Below are 20,134 nucleotides of genomic sequence, written 5' to 3' on the forward strand. Positions count from 1 at the left end.
ACTATCTTCTCAGAACCTGATTTCTTGAAGGGAATTCCTTGCAATACGTCTGGCAAGTGGCAACATCGCGAGCAACTTGATTTTGATTGATCTAGTTGTTGCTGTACGATTTGCAAGCTTGTTTTTTTATTTGATACTTTCAAAGTATCCGACATAAAAATAATAAACACACAAAAAGGTGAGTTAAATGTAGTATATTTCAGGGATACAAGGTTTCCGTAATTTTATCTCATTGATTCAATTTATCCTTTTAGTGCGATTTTTTATTTGAAACTAGGTATCGTGTAGGTACAAAAAGGATTACAAAATTGTTTTGTAATCATTTTTACTTTTGCTAGAATTGCGGTCCATGTGCATAAGTTGTAGTTTTCGTTCATTATTTCTTTTGTATTGTTGTTAACATTCATCTTGATACTTACCAACAATTTTTACAAATTATTATGGAGGTACTTTTTAGAAAACTTACTTTACGTTACCTTCATTAATTGGACAAAGGGAGCTTTGTAAGAGCCTGACTTCAAAAAGGTCTTTCTACTTTTGATCTGTTACTATTTCTTTAACATTTACTTTTAAAAAATGTGCTATTTTAACGATTAACGACAATCGTACAACTTTTACCCGCGTTTTTTTCTCACATATTCCACACTTTACATTAAGTATCCAATAGCTACATTGCAATTTAGGTTTTGTTGCTGGCTAAAATTAGCGCCTACAATGGGTCTATAAATGTTGAAAATCATATGAGTTTATCTTCTATGCCCTATGGTAATACCTATAGGTATATCAGTGAAAAGTTGAATTTACGATGTACCTACCTACTTAAAACCTACCAAAATTATAATTCCGTTGTAATTAGCCAATACTATTAAGCTAGAATTATCCAGTGTCTTAAGCATCAACTGTCCTTAATTCTGTATATCTATTTGAATCAACAAAGACTAAGTCTTTGCTTTGTTTATTTCAGGTGAAAATGGATGACCCAGGGAAAGGGAGAGGTAGGGGCTTGGCACTACTCCAAGCCCTAAAGAAAAATCAGGAGGCAGCTTCATCAGCTTCATCGAGTCCTGACCCGCAACAGTCACCTATGTCTAGTGCTTCACCCAGTGCCAGTCCTAGTATGGTAAGCTGTTAGGGCATAGACTCCGAATATGGATAATTCTTATCCATAGAGGCTTTTGAACCTCTTGTTGATAGCAAGTTAGTCTAAACACTAACAATAAATAGTAAACACTATAAAATTGGTTCAACTGTTGTGTGGGTGCTGGTAATTTTCTCTGCAAAAGAAATGGTTATGTCCCAGAAAGTTGGTTCCAACTTACAATGGGACCAAGTATTTCCACAGCGATGTTATGTTAATTAATGGCAAATGTATAATAATGTGATATCAAAATAACCTTTAAAATATGTGTACTTCATATCTTTGAATGGAAAAATGAATGTATCATATGATTACTCAGTCTTTTAACACTGAATCTTCTGCAAATGTGCTGTGCGCTAGCAACCTAACTTACCATTGATTTTTATTTTTGTGCTTGTTTTTTGCTAGTAACAAAATTGTTGTTCAATCAATGTCTCCTGTGTGCACTTTCTGAGATTTCAACTGTTCGCCTATAACTACTTATCTAATGTTCAATTTTGGCACAGAGAAGATATTCATTTGACAACAATAAAATCCTCAGCAGCCATTTATACTATGATAACTCGTAAAAGTAAACTTTACAGTTGAAACATGTAAAGCGAAAAACTTGATAACTTTTGTATTTGAAAAGTATGTTCTGCTAGATTTGTAACTTTGTTATTTTTGGATATTTCTTTGTGAAACTTTTATAGTATACTAGCTGACCCGGCAGACGTTCGGCCATATAAAAAAAAGTGTCACTTAGGGTTATGAAAAATAGATGTTGGCCGATTCTCAGACCTACTCAATATGCTCACAAAATTTCATGAGAATCGGTCAAGCCGTTTCGGAGGAGTATGGTAACGAAAACTGTGTCGCGAGAATTTTATATATTAGATAATATACAATACATGTCAAGTAGTTTGGTGATTTTAATAAAAACGTGAGTTAGAGTTGTATAAATAGCTGCTGTTGAAATAGTTTATTGTTGTATAAGAATAGATATTGTTCATTATATTTATAGATTTGGGTGTCGGGCAAGTGACATATTGTGGATAACCTTATTTAATGTTCACAAACAATTACTATTAATAAATCAGCCCATACTGACCCATTGCATATAGCAAAGGCCTTCCCTCTTACCACTCTATTTCTGTGTAAAACTATTGAAACCAGGCTTTAGTATGAGATTCCAATTTATTTCACCACCTGTTCCTGGGCCCTCCTTGCTGGTGCTTTCTGTCAATGGAACCCAAGCAGTGATTGTTTTTACCCAGCAATTAACCAATCAGCATGTGCTTCTGACTACTGTTAACGACTGTCAAAGTCTTCGAAAATGACAAACACGGAGGAACTCGATATGTATAAGATGGTCACCCTCTTCAGAACAACCTCGGCAAGCATAGCTTAACCTTAGAGATCGATCGGCGCGGCTGTTGTTAACTAGCCCACGAGCTCCTCTTAACCTTAATGGGTTAAATTAATAATTAATATTACGTTTTACTTATAGGTGAGCACAGCGACATCGTTAGCAGGCAGGGGTCGTGTTGCAGCCATGCTGCTGGCTAAGGTGCAAAAACCTGGAGGTTGGTAGCTTAGTATTTACCGCGGTTTATATTCGTCTTCTTTTTATGTGTGTGATTGTCCGGTGGAAATAAATGATTGATAATATTATTATTATACAAAATTGACATATTCAAATAGACTTTGCTAGAGATGTAACTTATTTTTGTACTTGATCTTTTTATACATTAGTAATTGCTCTGAAAAGTTGTATGTTGTCAAACCTATGCTGATTCATATTGGAAAAGAAAATGTTGCCTAAGGCTGTTGTAAAATTAAATACTTATTTTATTTTGAACACATTTCTTTCCTATATAAGAAGTCGTTTTAAGTGTGCAGTGTGTTTATTACACGTACACTAATCGTCGCGGCTAACTTGAAATTATATTCTCTCTTCACACGAACCTTAGCTGTGCTTTAAAAAAAGTATGACAAAGGAATAAGTCGAATTGGTCAATCCGTTCTCGAGTTTTCCGCTAAGTAACATTAAGTTATGTTTTGCACATTGATAAGGACGGTTTCTTCTCATGTCTCTAATTACGCTTCAACAGCTATAAAATTACTTGCGCTAGCTGATTCGCCGGGTATTTGCAGAGCTACAGTAGCTCTTAAAGTATTTATATCGTATATACTGTATGATACATTCATAAAAAAGCGTGCGGCGATATTAAAATATGATAAGATTGTAATCGCAAAAATCAAAATCAAATTATCTATGATTGTCAAATACAGTAGGTGGATTTAGCGTCAATTCGAAATGTAGGACCAATGAAGACAGCTGACAAGTAACTCCTAGCCACTCTTTTTGGTAACCTTTTTTCACGACCCGTAATTTCGTAACTTGCCCGGTATGTGTCCTACGAGTTCGCGGATAATTCTTATTAGCGCAATGTGGGTGAAGATTTTTCGTACCTCTTTGGGTGTAACGGGCGTGATAATAATATTTTGTATGTTCATTCTGCCCCTACAACCTATGTTCAGTATACTTGATTATATTAAGTCTGTAACTGTATCTGTCTGTTTTAGGTCCTCCGATAATTTCTCCTGCATCTGATGTTGGTCCGAGTTTGCCTAAAGGAGTCGGCAGAGGTTTAAAGCTCTTGCAATCTCTGTAAGTAATACTTCAGCTTACTTCCGTACAACTATATAATTATTTAAGCAGCATATTATGATACAAGTTATTTAAATGAAAGCCCAACTGCAAACAGTTAATAATGCAATTAGCCAGTACGAACTTAAGTCATAACCCCTCTCTCACTCTTTGAGGGAACTCTTGCCTAGCAACAGGATTAACATTTTGTTTCTGTAATTAGCAGTTACTGTATGCCTATGGGTTCTCTAACACAGTTCTTGAAGGAATGCAATGATCTTAGACCACTTTCTCACTCGGGGAGGATCATTGCCTAGCAGTGAAATAGTACTTGAAAGTAGTAACAAATTCATTGCAATTAGCGGTTACTCTATATTTAGTAGACTATAGGTTTATTTAAACAAATTTTTACTTTTAGTCAAGCTTCAAAAGTTGCCAGTGAAGTTGGTAAACCGGACATACAACAGATATCTGACAAAATGGCTGTGACTTCTATATCTCAATCACCGTCTACTGTTACATCTACTACGCAGTCCGTCACTAAATCGAAAAAACACTTTGTAAGTCTACTTTTTTGTATTAAAGATAACATAGGAGGTCTGGAATTGGACGAAATGTTATAAGTCTTCGCGTTTGTTAGCGTAAGGGTAGAGGACTGGGTTAACGAAAATTTATCAAAAAGTTTACTTGTAAACGGCTCATCCATAATATCTACTCATGCTATGACAATTTTTTTCGTAAATGTGAAACATATTATTATTATATAAGGCACTCATTTGATTCCAACGAATTCACGAGTAGGGAAATCTAATATTGGTCTTCTCCTTCTTATTAGAATATTTCTCGATAGTAACCCGTAGTTTGTAAGCGTGCCCGTGGTTACAGGGTCGACTCAGGATTAACATTCTTCCAACTGGCCTCCACCTTCGGATATAATAGGCGTGGTAATGTACGTCCGTAACGTAAAAACTATTATTTTATTTTGTTATTACAGAGAGAAATAAAAGAAACGCCGCCAGTAGTGAAGATGGGATCATATGGCACTCCTATACCAGTTACCTCTAACTATATATTTTTGAAATTTGAAGAGAACAGCGTCTATGAATACGAGGTTCGGTTCGTTCCGGATCAGGACTACTTACATCTACGGTTCAAGCTTCTGGCTGGTAAGTTTGAGCATATATTATATTACTGATGGTACTGATATGTCATATTAAAGACAAAAACCCCTCTTAATATAATGGGCCACTGAACTTTAAATCTTATCAAAAAGAACTGACAGTATTCATAGATTCTGTCTAGTTATTAAGTTATTATATTATTAGTATATTAATGCAAATTATATTAAAATATAAGACTGTTTGAGAAATAATATTGCAAATGGCAAAACGTGGGTGTATTTCATACGTCTGCCTACGACTTCGCGTGTAACAGGCTTGATATATTATTATGTAAATAAAAATAATTTTATTTTACAGAACACAGTCAATATTTCAAAGAAAAAACATTTGATGGAACCACTTTGTACGTGCCACGCAAATTGCCTGATGAAGCATTGAATCTTATCTCCACCAACCCATTTGACAACAGCAAAGTCGCCATTACTGTAAGTAAAGTAATTTAATCTTTCTAGGCTTGATGATTTCTATAGTTTGTAAAATAAATTATGGGTTTGTTTTGCGCGAACTCTATATAATAACTTGAAAGGTAATTTCATTTGGCAAAATGTCCAAAAGTGGTGAGCAGGCTTATTTATAAAAAAATAGAAGCGTGTGTACAAATATGCCAGAACATTCACAACTATCATTCTTATATCCCGGTGGAACTGCAACCGACACGATCCGTGAGAGGTCGGGCCGAGCCGAAGGCTTAACTTTCGTGTTCTAATCAATCACAAAATTTAAAAAGAAAATCGTCGGCTGTTTGCTGTGACGCGGAATAAAAATGCAAAGCTACCGCACATGCCTTTATGAGAACTAGTCATAATTTCATAATATTTGTTACAGATATTGTTCCGCAGAACACGACGCTTGAGTGAAATGATACACATCTACAACGTGATCTTCAAATGTATTATGAAAGATTTGCAACTAGTCAGGTTTAATCGCGAACATTTCAATCCAAACGCGGCCATCCAGATACCGCAACATAAGTTGGAAGTATGGCCGGGGTATGTGTATCCATAAATACTAATTAAAGTAAAAGTTTCTGTAACGCTCGGCAAACCATTAAACCTATTAAGATTTCATTTGGCGGACTGAAAGACCCCACCGTAGGTAGTATAATATATAGTCGTAACAAGATTGGCCATGGGTTTCTTGCCAGCTTTCCTCATTGGCCCTACCTTCCGAGCTGGCAGTAAATTCACCTACTGTATTTGACCATCATAAGTGTCTGTACTTGACCTAAATAAATAAATGATTTGAAATTGACGTTAGAAATTTCTTCGTTTCTGCCTATCTATTTGCTATAAATTCGAAATCTACTAAATAGTTTCTCACACTGTTTTGACCGATAGCTAGTGCGTTTACCATGGAATATTTAAAGTTTTATTGAAAATGGGCCAAGCCGGTTTCACTAATTATAAATAAATCAACAAAATCATTTTCATTTTGCAATCTTTTAAGTAAAATTTAAGTTATTTAAGCACCTACTTCATTTAATTTCTGCATCACCCCAAAGTAGACTGGCAGAAAATGCCTTTGGCATTAAGTCCGCCTTTATACATTTTTTGTATAAGAAGTTTAAATAAATAAATAAATAAAAGAGAAAATCTAACGTTTTTCAAATATTTGTAGTTACGTCACAGCGGTTGACGAGTACGAAGGTGGTCTGATGTTGACACTGGACTCCACGCACCGGGTACTACGCACTCAGTCCGTGTTATCGTTCATCAAAGATACTGTGCAAGCTGAGGGAGCTAATTGGAAGCGAATACTCTCAGAACGGCTCGTCGGCTGTTCCGTGATGACTAGTTATAACAAGAAATTGTTTAGGTAAGTTTATCAATGCATATGCACCTTTGAATAACAATATTGTTATTGTGGTTAAAATTGAGTTTTACAAAGGTTTTCCAAAGAACTATTTTATTAAGCACTATTGCATTAAAAGCAGTAACAAATTATGCTTCAATTTGACTGTGATTCAAAAGTGTTAAGACTGTTTTTATATGGCCTTGTTATATCACTATAATAAGTTAGTAAACTACTGTTTCTGTGAAAGAGTAAAAAGCCATAAAAGATCTAGGTATTTTCATTTTACCTTCTATTTCCAATTGGACATTTCAATTTCGATTTAATGTTCATGTAAGCAGTTATTTTGTTGGTAAGACATTTAATATAAGTAGTTTTCTCTCATGGGTTGAAATTTTTTCCCCTTTATGTTAGAAAAAACTGGGCTCATATATGTTTTATCTGTCCAAAATTCACTTTCAACATTTTGTTCACAGAATTGACAGTATCGACGACAATATGACGCCAAAGTCTACGTTTGAGAAACTCGATAAAGGTGTACCCGTGAAAATAAGTTTCATCGAATACTACAAAAAGAATTACGGTATCCAAATAAAGGATTGGGATCAACCGCTATTGATATCTAGGTAAATAAATGAACTGTATAGTTACACCCAAAGGTATGTAGGAACATGGACATGTAATACACCCACGTGTCGCCTTGTAACAATGTGAGTGCCATGTAATAGCGGGTAAGTCTAATTAATGGGAATATTATCCAACTCCAGGGTACTATTGAAATTGTTTTCTTTTATAAATTTGAAATTACTCATCGTACTTTTCCCGAGAAGAACCTGAGAAAAAACGTCACTGTAGTGTCTTTTGAAAATTAAAAAGTGAGTGTTTGACTATACCTCCTAACCTGTAGGGTTTTAAAAATATATGCGATACTTTAATCCAAAAAAACAGTGGTAGAAAAAAAATACTACGACGTTTTGAAATACTTGTTAAAAGTTTATAAAATAAAGCATATTTGAAATGTTGATTATTCACTTTCTAGGAGCACAAAACGCCAGGCAGGTACTGAAACTATGACAGACTTTATGATCTGTTTGGTGCCTGAACTGTGTCAACTGACTGGCCTCACTGACGATCAGCGATCTAACTTCAAACTTATGAAAGACGTCGCCACCTACACCAAAATAACACCGAACCAACGTCATCTGGCGTTTAAAAAGGTAACAGTTACTGAATAATTAATGACTATTTAGTGATTATTATTTGTGTTTGTTATTCTTTTCATTTACGGACAGTGTCGCCGCTGTCTAAAAAAATAAAATTACACTATATAGTGTAATTTTAATTGCTTTGCTTTTATTTGCTTAAAAATATGAGAAAAAACTGCAAAATTTGACAACTAGCAAACAGATAAGTGTAGTACAATCAGTATAAGACGTTCTGTAAAGTTTTGTTATCTAAAATTAATAAATTAGTACATAATTATTACTTCTTAGGGACAGTAGCTATGTCATACACTCGAAATGCTTGCTAAGGAGATATCTGACTGAAATAATGTTCTATTTTAGTACATCCAAGCAGTTATGAGCAACGAATCCGCTAAAAACCGGCTTAAGGGTTGGGGCTTGTCCATCGCGCCTGACACAGTGGAACTCACGGCCCGCACATTACCTCCAGAGCCGTTGTACTTTGGCAACAACGTAAAGGTGAACGGCAAAGCTAACGCCGAATGGAACAACGAAGCAACAAGAAATTGTGTGATGCAAGCCGTAGATATCACCAAATGGGTGCTTTTTCACACTGATCGGGATAGGCAAGTTGCGACGGTAAGACAACAGATTGTATTATTCTTCTTCTTATCGTATGGTTAGTGGTCAACCTAGTGTCAAAGTTGTTCAAGGCGCCCGAAGGCCTTTGAGGTGGCTTAACGACTGTTATCTTAATTGACAACAAGCGGGACCGACTTTTTACGTGCCCTCCGAAGCACGGAGACGCCCTGTTCAAATACCACTATGCGGTCCACCCATCTATGGAATGACCACGCCAAGGATTGCTTAACGCACAGATCGTTTACCGACCGGTGTGCGCAATTTATTATCAACTAACTCTTTTTTGCGACTCTGTCATGTCTTTTTAACAGTTACCTATATCGTTTCCCGGAGATGCAACTGCAAATCGGCCTCGACCGGCTTTGGCGTCAAGGAAAGAAAATACATTTATTTTACGATTAGAACCCGTTTTACTTAAATGTTGCTTTTATGTAGTTAAATCATTTTCGCTTATGTTTTACAAGGGGTCTACAATGTAAAAATTCTATTAATACAATAGGGTATTTTATTTGTTCAATAGATAATTATTAAACTTTTATCAGTTGAAGGTGCACCTAAAATGCTCAGGCAATTTTTTTCGTTATTAGTGTTAAAAGTATTTTATAATAGACTGCATGAGCAATGAGGACAGAGGGACAGCAAATGAGGCGGCAAACATTTTATGTCAAAGAAAACACCACATTGTGACGTCACTATGATAATATACTAAAAATGTGTTTTAGACGTTTTGATAAGGCTGATTTGACTGGTTTAATGACGTATTCCTTTATTTCTGTTTAGGACTTTCAAGAGACTCTCAAACGATGCTGCAATCCTATGGGCATAATGGTCAGTCGGCCAGACGTGATTCGGCTGCCGAATGATAGAACGGATACATATGTGACGTTTTTAAAGAAATCAATAACAAGTGACTTACAACTCGTAGTTATAATCTGTCCAAGCTCGAGGGATGACCGATATGGAGCTATTAAGAAAATCTGCTGCTCTGACCATCCTGTTGCTTCACAGGTATGACGTACAATCTTTCCTTTGCCTTTTCATTACACCAATGTTTTGTGCTTGTTTGTAATGCCAAACATGAAAATCAGTGTAAGTTAGCATATACATTGCAGATATATATTATTTGAATTTTTTCTTAGCCGTATTATAATGTAGAGTTCTTAAAACAGTTCCTGAAGGCATGCAAAGTCCCCAACCAGCACATGGCTAGCGTGTTAGATTCAAGGCCTAACCCTTCCCTCATTACAGGAAACCCTTGCCCAGCAGTGGGACAGTAATGGGTTAAATTTATTTATTTATTCATTATATTATTCCACTGCTTCTGTGTTTGTGCTTGTGTTACTATCGTAGCAGTAAAGGCTGTAGTATATCGGGTAGATAAGGATCGCATACCCGAATAGGTGTCTTTACACACACGATCTTTCGTGCGTGAAACAACAAATTAAAGAGCGCGCGCCGCGCTCATCTGTCAGACGGCGCGCTCTTCGCTCACTTTGGTGTTTCACGCGCAAAAGAGCGTGTGTGTAAAGACACCTAATGTCTCAATTCTGTTATCTGATAGATCCTTGATATAATTGACTTTTTGGTTCATTAAAACAACAATTATTACAATTCCAGGTAATAAACGCCCGTACTCTAATGAAACATGACAAATTGCGATCCGTCACTCAGAAGATATTGTTACAAATGAACTGCAAGTTGGGCGGTACTCTGTGGAACATCAACATACCGTGTAAGAACGTTATGGTCGTCGGCATTGATGCACACCACGATGCCTCGAGGAAACGACAAAGTGTTTGTGGTAGGTTTTCTTTATTATAATATTGAAGACTTAGCCCCCTTACGCACTAGCGGTTAACCGCGGAAGCGGCTAGCCGCGCGGTTAGCCGCTTTTCCAGTTTAATATGCAACCGCTTATGATTGTACGCACTAAACCGCCACAAAATTTCAACCGCGGCGGTTGAATGGAGTGTCGCGGCCCGCTTCGCGGCTAGCCGCCATCTTGTGTATACGCACTGGCGGTTAGTTTGCGGCGAGCCGCCGCGAGCCAACTTGCGAACTGGCCAAATTCGTTGCGTGTTTTCGGGAGTAAAAATAAATAACACAAGCTATCTCGACGGCGCGCGGCGTCCATTTTGTTTATGAGCCACGCGCCTTCGAGCGGTCCAACCGCTTAACGCGGTTTCATCGCGGCTGACCGCTATGGCGGCTAACCGCGACGAAACCGCGTTAAGCGGTTGGACCGCTCGAGTCTAACCGCCTAGCGGCCAACCGCTAGTGCGTAAGGTCCCTGAGTCTTTGTTGCGGTTGGTAGTGTATGCGATTGCTGATCACGAAGTTTCGGGGATGAAATCTGTGTCGGGTAGAGTGCTATAATTTGGGATTCTCTTATAGCTGAGCCTCTGAGCAAAGGCGTAAAAGTCACAGAGAGGTGCAACCATCTTAAAGTGCTCAACGGTACCAGTGCAGTCAGATGTGACTCCGCTTCGAGTTTATGTAACTGGCGCGTCACTTTTTTGGCAGGACTCGGGATTCGAACTTGAGACCTCTACGCGGCAGTTGAATACGCTACCGACCGTTCACAACAGTACTTAATTTATTACCTTTATAAGATGAAATAATCACAATTACTTTGACAACAATTTCAGGTTTCGTAGCATCATATAACCAAACAATGACACATTGGTTCTCGCGGGCAGTGCTTCAAGACCGAGGTCAAGAAATATCTGAGAAACTTAAGAACTGTTTCGTGGAAGCTGTCGAACACTACTTCCAATGTAACGCTATGCTGCCTGAAAAAATCATAATTTATAGGTATGTATACTCCAGCAAAGTAATAGCATAGTTGACTGGGTTAACGAAAAATTCTTAAAGTTGTACTCGTAAAAGATTGATCGAAAATGTACTGTGCAGTTGTGTCCATAGATACATGCAGTGTTATATTTATCTTTTGTCGATGATATTCACAACAATTTAAATTTAATTTTCACGGTGATATATTTATCTAGGGAAAGATATCTCTAGGATCTGTCTATCTATTTTTTTATGGTTATATTTAATAAAAAAACGCTTGAGTATTGCACATTGAAATTACCTATGGTAGATGGTTTTATTGGATGTAAGAACTTATCCTTATGAATCTTTAACAGGGACGGCGTCGGCGACGGTCAATTTGCTACGATCAGAGATTATGAATTACCTCAAATACAAATGAGCCTGCAAGTTCTAGGCAGCTCATATCATCCTAAGATCACGTACATTGTAGTACAGAAACGTATTAATACGAGAATTTTCATGAAAACGAACAGTGGTTTAGAAAATCCTCACGCGGGAACCGTGTTGGATAATACTATTACGCGGCGAGATTGGTAAGTAAAGACTTAGAGGTAATCAAATTTTTATGTTCAATTTTAATATTGAGACTACGCTTTGATAATGAGATGATATAAAGGATTCTAACGGTTTAACGGCCTTTTCCGTTTGTCATTCTAAATAAACAAGCCCGTACGTCTATTAACCTGCAATTTATTAACCAAAGAACCGTAGCAATTGTTCTCCCAAATTTAGCGTGGCAATTATCTTTGCAATAATTTTAATTGCTGTAGTACAATTTTCATACATAACTTGAACTACTAGGTAAAAACAATAGCTCTACAAAATAGTAATTATAAGAATAGAATGTAGTAGTACATGTAGATTTTAAATGTAAATCAAAGCAAGTTGCAATGTATTCGAATTATTTTTTAAAGCATGCATAATGTCATGTTGCTGATATATTTTTTTCTTTCTAGGTACGATTTCCTTATTGCATCGCAAAGAGTCACCCAAGGTACTGTTACTCCAACGCATTACGTCGTTGTTTACGACGACAGCGGCATGCCGCCCGACCATTGCCAAAGATTAACTTATAAATTATGTCATCTGTACTACAACTGGCCCGGGACCGTACGTGTGCCCGCTCCGTGCCAATACGCACATAAGTTGGCCTACCTAGTTGGCCAAAGTATGCACCAACTACCGTCCACCTCGTTGTGTGACAAACTTTTCTTTTTGTAAACATATCGAACTTGCATCAACAGTTGGTGTATTTTGAACAAATATTGGTGATACGTTGATCTAGAATTAAGTGTGCACAAAACAGTACAAAGATTTTGATTTAATTGAATTTGATTGTATCTGATCAATTAAAGTTGTACATCAATAATATATTAATTCTGGATTCAAGTATCTAAAAGAACTAAAATTTCGAAAAGTTCAGTATTTTTTCTAGTTGTAACAATTATACATTTGTATGGTTTTCTATATAATGGTCATAGTAGACATATTAACTCGGAAACTGATTCTTACAGTATCAATGCGAGCCATTTACTATTCTTTGTATGAATCTCTACTAAGAAGCACGATAATCGGAATAGTACCGCAATATACCGCGTGCATGTCGCTGGCAACCAGCGGTCCCCGCGCTTGTTCTTCTTCGTCCTTCTATAACCAACCTTAGGCGAATCAAACGCGTGGCTTTGGCTTAGCCGTAAGCTGAGTTGACGTATCAAGGCTTCTGATCTGTAGCGCAATTCTCTACCATCGACCAACGACAACCGGCTAGCTACCGAGATAATTTGTATGAAAATCTAATCAGTGCCTCTAGCGAACGCTATAGGAACTTTTTTACAATACATTTTATATGTCAAACTCTCGATACTCGATAGAACCGACTGTGGAAAATCGCGCTACTGCTTTGCTCACGTTCTTACGCTACATTGATGCCGGTTTGATCCGTTTCCGAGTTGATAAGTTTACTTCGACGCTAAAACGTTTTAAAAACGTAAATGTGATGGTCATAGATGCTATTGCCCTAGTAACTCAATAAAACATTTTTGTGATAAACTCCCGGCCACAGATTCGGAGAAACTTTTATATAAAATGATTAAAGAAATAAAATGACAATTAAGAGTATTGATATTCGATTTTTAGTGATAGTTTATTAGCTATTATGTTAGGATAGAGTCACTGATTCACGCACTGTACTTGATATTAACTTGTTAAACATTTTGTGATAGACGTCGACGAGTAGTCGTAAAATCTCATCTTTCGTTGAAAGAACAATACTCATAGAATTTAATTATCATTTGCACATGCTGCATTGTATACATGCTACAGAGCTAAAACCTTCAAAATTGTCAATACCATTAAAACTTTATAATCATCAAGTGAAATCCGACGTTCCAGAGCCGAGTGTTTTAATTAAAACAGTTTTATCATGAAATAATTACTTCAAATTAATATCATGTGGGCACTTTTTTTTCATTTATGCATTGAGTGTTGACATGAGCATCTATGTCCTTACTGTTAACGAACTCTCGTACATCCGTATAGCTTTATCTGACATTTTTGTTGCATATTTAGTTGGCTGTAGTTACTACCTTTAATTTTAATGGCAATTTCGACTCATGCTGCTGTCAGCATATTTGCTATTAGGCTTGGCTACCCACGTATTCGCTTCGGCATTAATCGGTCTGGCCGGTCGGCAATATCGAATGTGTAGATGAACCCGATCGGCACAAGCCTAACAATGAATCAGGTCGGTTTTGTTGTTCGATAAAATTGCCGAACAATATATGTGTAGTCTCTCATCATATATTTTGTCGTCACAGGATATAAGTGCGTGAAAAAGTGTCTGATTTCGGATTAGAAAGCAGGGATTAATAAAATAATTATAAACCAATCGGAAATGTACATCAGTGTACAATGATTATTTTAAATAAAATAGTTTTAAGTACATGTTTAGTATTACGAAAATATAAAGTGTGTTTTTTAGTTGTACTATCTTGTAATATGGCAGGTTTCCATTGAGGATGTGAAAATGATAGAGCATCAAATGACCAATGAAAACTAAACGGTATTTATCAACGAATACTCAGTACTGTGCCTATTTGCTTCTACATTTTTTATGACAGTACATATGGTAACGATTTTTCCTTCATTCAATAACTTTACGCGAATATTATTTAAAGCTTTTGTCAAATAAGACGGGAGAGAAGAACTTTGAATTTGATTTTGTCGAAGTCTGCCTTTTAGTAGGTCACTGGTAATTAGTAGTAATGTTTCTAATAGAAAGAGTACAATGCCTAATTCTTTATAAGCACTTACATTGCATTACGTTGTTACTCCTCAATGTAAATCTGTCTTTTGACGCGGGTATAATTTTAAGTGACAATACTTGTGTCATTTGGTTCGTAATTGAAAATTCGAACCGATTTACTTGTGCCAAATATTTTCGTGCGGTATATTTGTACTTACTTAACATTTTTTTTTATTTACGCCTAGGTATACTCAGCAAATTGTTACGAATCCCACCTTTTATGCCAAATGTAACTAGTATTAACACTACTGAGTTGTTAATTCGAAAAGACCAAAAACTATAATGAAAATACAATAACTCTGTTACGTTTTTTTATGTATTTCTGATACCACAAAAATAGGGCAAGGGTCTCCTTCCGGAATAAGCTGGTTAGGCCTTGAGTTCACCATACTGGCCAAGTGCGGGTTGGGGATTTAAATGCCATGGAAATTGTAAAAAACAAATATTTCGTGCACAAACATTAGGTTCTATATAGCTAAGCTAGCAAACCAGTGGTGCGCTCTTTTGAGGTGTCTAAAGTCGATTGCAAATCGCTAAAATTTATTTAATTTTAAGGAAAAAAATAATGCTTACATATAGGTATATTGATTAAAATTTTTTGATAGTTTGATTGCCTTATAAAAGGACATGGGAATTAAAATCCATCATTTTTGTATCGTACGAAGCTACTATTATTTGTTTTAGGTATTGAACAAGTGACAGCTGAATTGAATTGTTTTAATTCATTACTATATTTAAGTGTCTCCTTGTTACCTTCTTGAACAGACCTGACCTCATTTAAGACAAAGCTAGTCTAATGCAGTCAATATAATTATACCTATGAACATTCCTATGTTATGTTTTGGATATTTTATGCTAGTATTTAAACTTTATATCGCATTACAGCAATAAGATGAAAAACAAATAAAAAAAGCTTCCAGCACGGATTAAACAATATCAATTCTAATAGACCATTTTTTTGGGAATTGATCAGCGCCATCTATCGTTTGAATAACAAAATTTTTGAATAATAAAGTTCAGCGTTTGTCTACAAGTCGAATAAAGTACTTTTTCTGTAGCAAAGTTTTAATGTGACGTCACTAATTTGGTATCTCATTATAATTATTAAAAAAATTCGTGTTTAGCCTTCAGATGTGCCAATGCTTCTGCCATTCTTATTGCCGTTCTGCGAAATAATATAATGAAAAGTACCTATAAGTGTTTTGTACGTCAAAATTTTAGTTCGCTAGTGATTTTCTTTTTTTTCTTTTGTGTGTGTGACTATTATAAGTATAAGTTTTCAATCTATGTGCTAGATGTTGATAACTAACAAAATGTCTGATTGTGTTTGTATTTTCTATAACAAGCTTAAATACTCAAACGTTCATAGAAACTTCGAGAACTCATAAACGTATAACGTTTTCAAAGCGGCCGTTAGTAGTTCTAATTTCTACCGCTATTTCAAAATGTCGCTTTGCAAGCTTAACTCAATATCTGAATAAATGCTGATGGAATTGAATACTCATTTGTTTATTAAAATTGGAACTAATTCGTTTCTATTGTGTAGCTGATGTAGTATTTTTTATTGCTTAGTGTTGTTGTAGCGATGTATAGTCCGGCAACTTAGTAGAGAGCCGTGCGTGATTTATTTGGATTATATTGGGGCATTCTGTGTCCTTCAAAAATAAGGTATCTGTATCGGACAGGTCATCGTCAGCAACATAAGCCTGCGGGTTAAAGATGTTTTTAATTCTGAATCTTGTATACCTCCACTAGCTACGAACCTAGATCTCTATATAATAAATTAATAATCTCAACTAATTGTTGGACTAATGTTCTTTACTTCTGAATAGATTATAAGACAAAAATCTTACATTTTTGAATGTATACGAATCGAGAGATTTTAAATCACGTTCGATGCTTGGTTTTTATGTTTGTAAGATTTATAAATTGCTTGAGCGCTTTTTGTATTCTGATTTGGAAATTGTCAGAGCACCAAAGTAACATTTTTTTTATTGCATTGAAAGAGATGAAGGTTCTTACGAGTAGCACGTTATTTAAATTACTTCGGGGTAATAAGGAAAATATTACAACAAAAGTTGGTTATAGCAATACTCGGTACAGAAATCGAACCTGGTACTCCATTATTGGCAGTTGTATTAACTACAACTTAGACCACAGAGCCATTCCTAGTTAATCGACATTCTTAAAGTGATTTTTTACTAAATCATCAGTAACAAGTTGTTAACTTAGTAGCTTATATACTCGTGAAAATCAGTGTCTCTGAAATGCAGTTGTAGGCAGCTCAATAATAAAACACATGTATCGACGAATAATTAGCCCTTTAATTTTGATATAACGCGATGTGTGTTGTATGTTTATTTTTTTTTTATATGAAAAGTAGCAATACTTTGTAATTAGAATAAGTTAGTATGTAAGAAACAGAAAGATTGACTATTTTTTAATACAAAATCATTTCGGAAAACTTGTGGTTTTCTTTCTCAAGGCCTCTAGTTGTGTGAGTCTAAATACTTAACACCTATTATTATACCTAAGAAAATAGAATATCAAACCAGTATGTAGTTAAATGACTTAAAGATATAATAGGAAATACCTTTCTTCTAAAAACTTAAATAAAAGGTATGCGAATATCTTAGATTCTCAAAAAATACATTAATTATGAGCCAGTTTCATGACTGGTGTCTAAGTAAGTAATTAGCTACAAATTATACTTTTACATTGTAAGTAAGACGCATAGTTTCCGTGATATAGCGAAAAAGTGTTTCCACCCCCTTTTCCAAGATGGCGGCCGGGGGCAAGGGGGGCGACCCCACAAACTTCAAGTTAAGCTTCTATTGATCCCCCTACATGTTCCAAAAATAAAATTGCGTCCTGTAAGAAATGTAAAACTGATGTAACATTTCAATGGACTAAAACCGATACTCGGATAATTTGAAACGGGGCCTCGCAGTCATGTAAGTCAACGTCAATTTTAGTTCGCACAATTTTTTGAGGATATAGACTTGGTTTCCCTATCAATCGTATGCGCCTAGATTTATAGTAAAATAAAGAAAATGTTCGTTATAGCGCTAATATAACTCCTGTGCTAAAAAGATATCGATTTTAGAACTAAATACTTGCAATAAAAGGTAGCCACTTTCTATATTTACTTGATAGTTGCGAAATATGTACCCTATAAGAACTTATATTGCCTAATGATTTTTGAAGTTTAAACACTCAAAATAGATTGAATACCTTTATCAACCTGTCAAACAAACTAGCTATATTCAATCCTAAACAAAACTAAAATTATCCCTTTACCACGTCATTCATTGATTCACGAATGGTCTAAACGTTTCCGAAATATCGGCCTAATTATCCGCAATGAAGGCTTACCCCGCGGCGTTGCTTGACAGGAGACGCCGAATGCACGCGCTTTAGACATGTGAATTAGACAACTGCGTACCATGAAACACTGTTTTCCACTATTGAGATACGATGCGCTAAACATTTTCAGATACATTGACGTTCTCGTCAGGCACGTTTAGAATATGCTTTTAGATATACAGCAATGGATATCCTCTTTCTCAGTTGGGTGGCGACTTAGTTTTCAAGTTTTGCGACCCGTTAGTAATCCAACTGTTGCAATTTGTGATTGGCGGAATTCTTCAGTTAATTTCCACGTATAAAATTATTGCCAATTTAGATGATTTTATAAAATCGTTACGTTTGCTATTATCTATACTGACACAAAGATTATAGGGATAGCCGATTAGTTGCTGTGTTGTTACAGAAAAGAATTTAAATAGCAAACCGTTGCATAAATTAGAATAAAGGATAGTGTTCGTAATTGCTTGAACTTATACCTATAGAAAATATTTATAGGTCGATGTTTGGCAAAATAGAATAGTAGGTAAGTACTTATGTACAATTTATAAATTTGCGTTTGCTGAACATAATTCCTAAATATTTAGTAGATGTTAATAAGTACACAGAATCTATGGTAGGTAACATGAGTAAAGCACAGTGTTACATCGATAACAAACTTCTAGCAGCTAAGCTGTGGGCTGATGTAATGAATGTCGGTCTCCACCTCAGAACAATCTGAAATACCGACGGCGTGTGTGGGAGTGCTTCGTTTAACGAAAGAGCGGCAGTCCATCAGGAGGAAGCGAGACAACGCTATACAGAGTGAGGAGCACGACGAAGTACGCTGCCCGTGGGAAATGCACAGTAGTGGTCAGATCAGACTGCGCGCGCGCCGGCCCAGTGCACGTATTATTGTATTGGAATCTTTACTACTCACAACAGCTTATGAGAATATGTTCAAGCTTTGCACATCGCCTCTATACCAGTGTCGTAAGATTCAATTTTGTACTGATTATTTTTTGGACTTGAGATAATCTTTTTAAGGAGAAACTTATATAGGTAGTGCCGTCGGGTACCTATAATGCGATGGATTTTTTTAGCGATCGATTGAGGTTTCTGCGGCGGGCTTTCGGTCGGGATGCAAATGTGTTTACGGAGTTTGTCGGCACACGCCTATAATAAAACGAATACATGGTTTAATAAACACGTTTTCATAATGTTGTACGTAATGAGCGAACATATTATATCTCGGCACTTTTGTAATCAATCGGGAGTTATCAGGAAAGTTTACGAATAAGACGGAAGTCAATCCAAATCAGACTTTGTTAATTTATTTACATGTATTTTTTATTAAGTTGGAATCCCCGTAATAATTTAAGTAATTTTCTTTCACATTTGTAAACAGTAGCGCGGAAAACTACACATTTCGTAGATAATAGAGCTCATTACCTGACATTCCTAAGCGACAGCTTCTATTTATAAAGGTTACTGGTACGAAACGAATTGCAAATAATGGAAAACATTCTAACACACATACATATGCAGATGAACACCAAAACCGTTGTCTGATTGATACTGACGAGTTATTCATCATCGAAATGGAAACTTTCTAAGAAATGTGGTTTAATGGACGTGTCTCATTAGACGCCACTATCTTCCTACACAAAGCAATCCACTAACAAACTGCAAAATATCATTTTTATATTTCAATTTAAAGTTGTAAACTTAATAATACCGTAGTTTTTCCAACGCCCATCTCTATCAATCACAATCGACTATAATTCGATTTTTACACCTACGCAAGCAGTTAAAACAAAAAGATACCAACTCAAATATCATGGCGCATCACTTCTGAGCGAAATTTATCGTTTAATACAATCAATTATTTGTTATATAATTAAGCATTCTATGTAAATAAGGGTCAATTTCGTTTAAGTTGGTCGCGAGGGACAATAGTGCTTGAAACAGGGGTGGGTTGGGTTTCGATACATATCTTAATTAGGCCTCACAAGGCGATCATCGATTATTTTTTTTATATCCGGTCTGCCTGACCGTGTCTAATATTTGTATGGACGAATA

The 20,134-nt window shown here is 35.9% G+C and overlaps 1 protein-coding gene across 3 annotated transcripts; it reads left to right on the forward strand.

The window, feature by feature from the left end:
* Positions 1-56: 56 nt before the first annotated feature.
* On the forward strand, positions 57-17,171 carry AGO3 (Argonaute 3). 3 transcript variants are annotated; one of them, XM_076124182.1, is made up of 17 exons: positions 57-178; positions 965-1,120; positions 2,628-2,703; positions 3,707-3,791; positions 4,189-4,330; positions 4,765-4,936; positions 5,249-5,376; positions 5,777-5,940; positions 6,569-6,766; positions 7,219-7,368; positions 7,782-7,959; positions 8,308-8,565; positions 9,349-9,576; positions 10,186-10,369; positions 11,217-11,382; positions 11,718-11,936; positions 12,360-17,171. In XM_076124182.1, the coding sequence occupies exons 2-17, from the start codon at positions 971-973 to the stop codon at positions 12,622-12,624; spliced, it is 2,763 nt and encodes a 920-aa protein (XP_075980297.1). In that variant the 5' UTR covers positions 57-178; positions 965-970; the 3' UTR covers positions 12,625-17,171. The 3 variants fall into 3 exon arrangements, with proteins under 3 accessions (XP_075980297.1, XP_075980298.1, XP_075980296.1); XM_076124183.1 differs by lacking the exon at positions 57-178 and adding an exon at positions 499-525; XM_076124181.1 differs by lacking the exon at positions 57-178 and adding an exon at positions 693-765.
* Positions 17,172-20,134: the final 2,963 nt, after the last annotated feature.

The sequence above is a fragment of the Anticarsia gemmatalis genome, chromosome 16, assembly GCF_050436995.1.
Source record: "Anticarsia gemmatalis isolate Benzon Research Colony breed Stoneville strain chromosome 16, ilAntGemm2 primary, whole genome shotgun sequence".
Taxonomy (NCBI): Eukaryota; Metazoa; Arthropoda; class Insecta; order Lepidoptera; family Erebidae; genus Anticarsia; species Anticarsia gemmatalis.

Bases quoted from the DNA above. Each gene is read 5' to 3' on its own strand.
- AGO3 (XM_076124181.1), top strand. The intron at 4,331-4,764 runs GTAAGTCTACTT...TTGTTATTACAG, and splicing joins CTAAATCGAAAAAACACTTT to AGAGAAATAAAAGAAACGCC. The intron at 10,370-11,216 runs GTAGGTTTTCTT...CAACAATTTCAG, and splicing joins GAAACGACAAAGTGTTTGTG to GTTTCGTAGCATCATATAAC.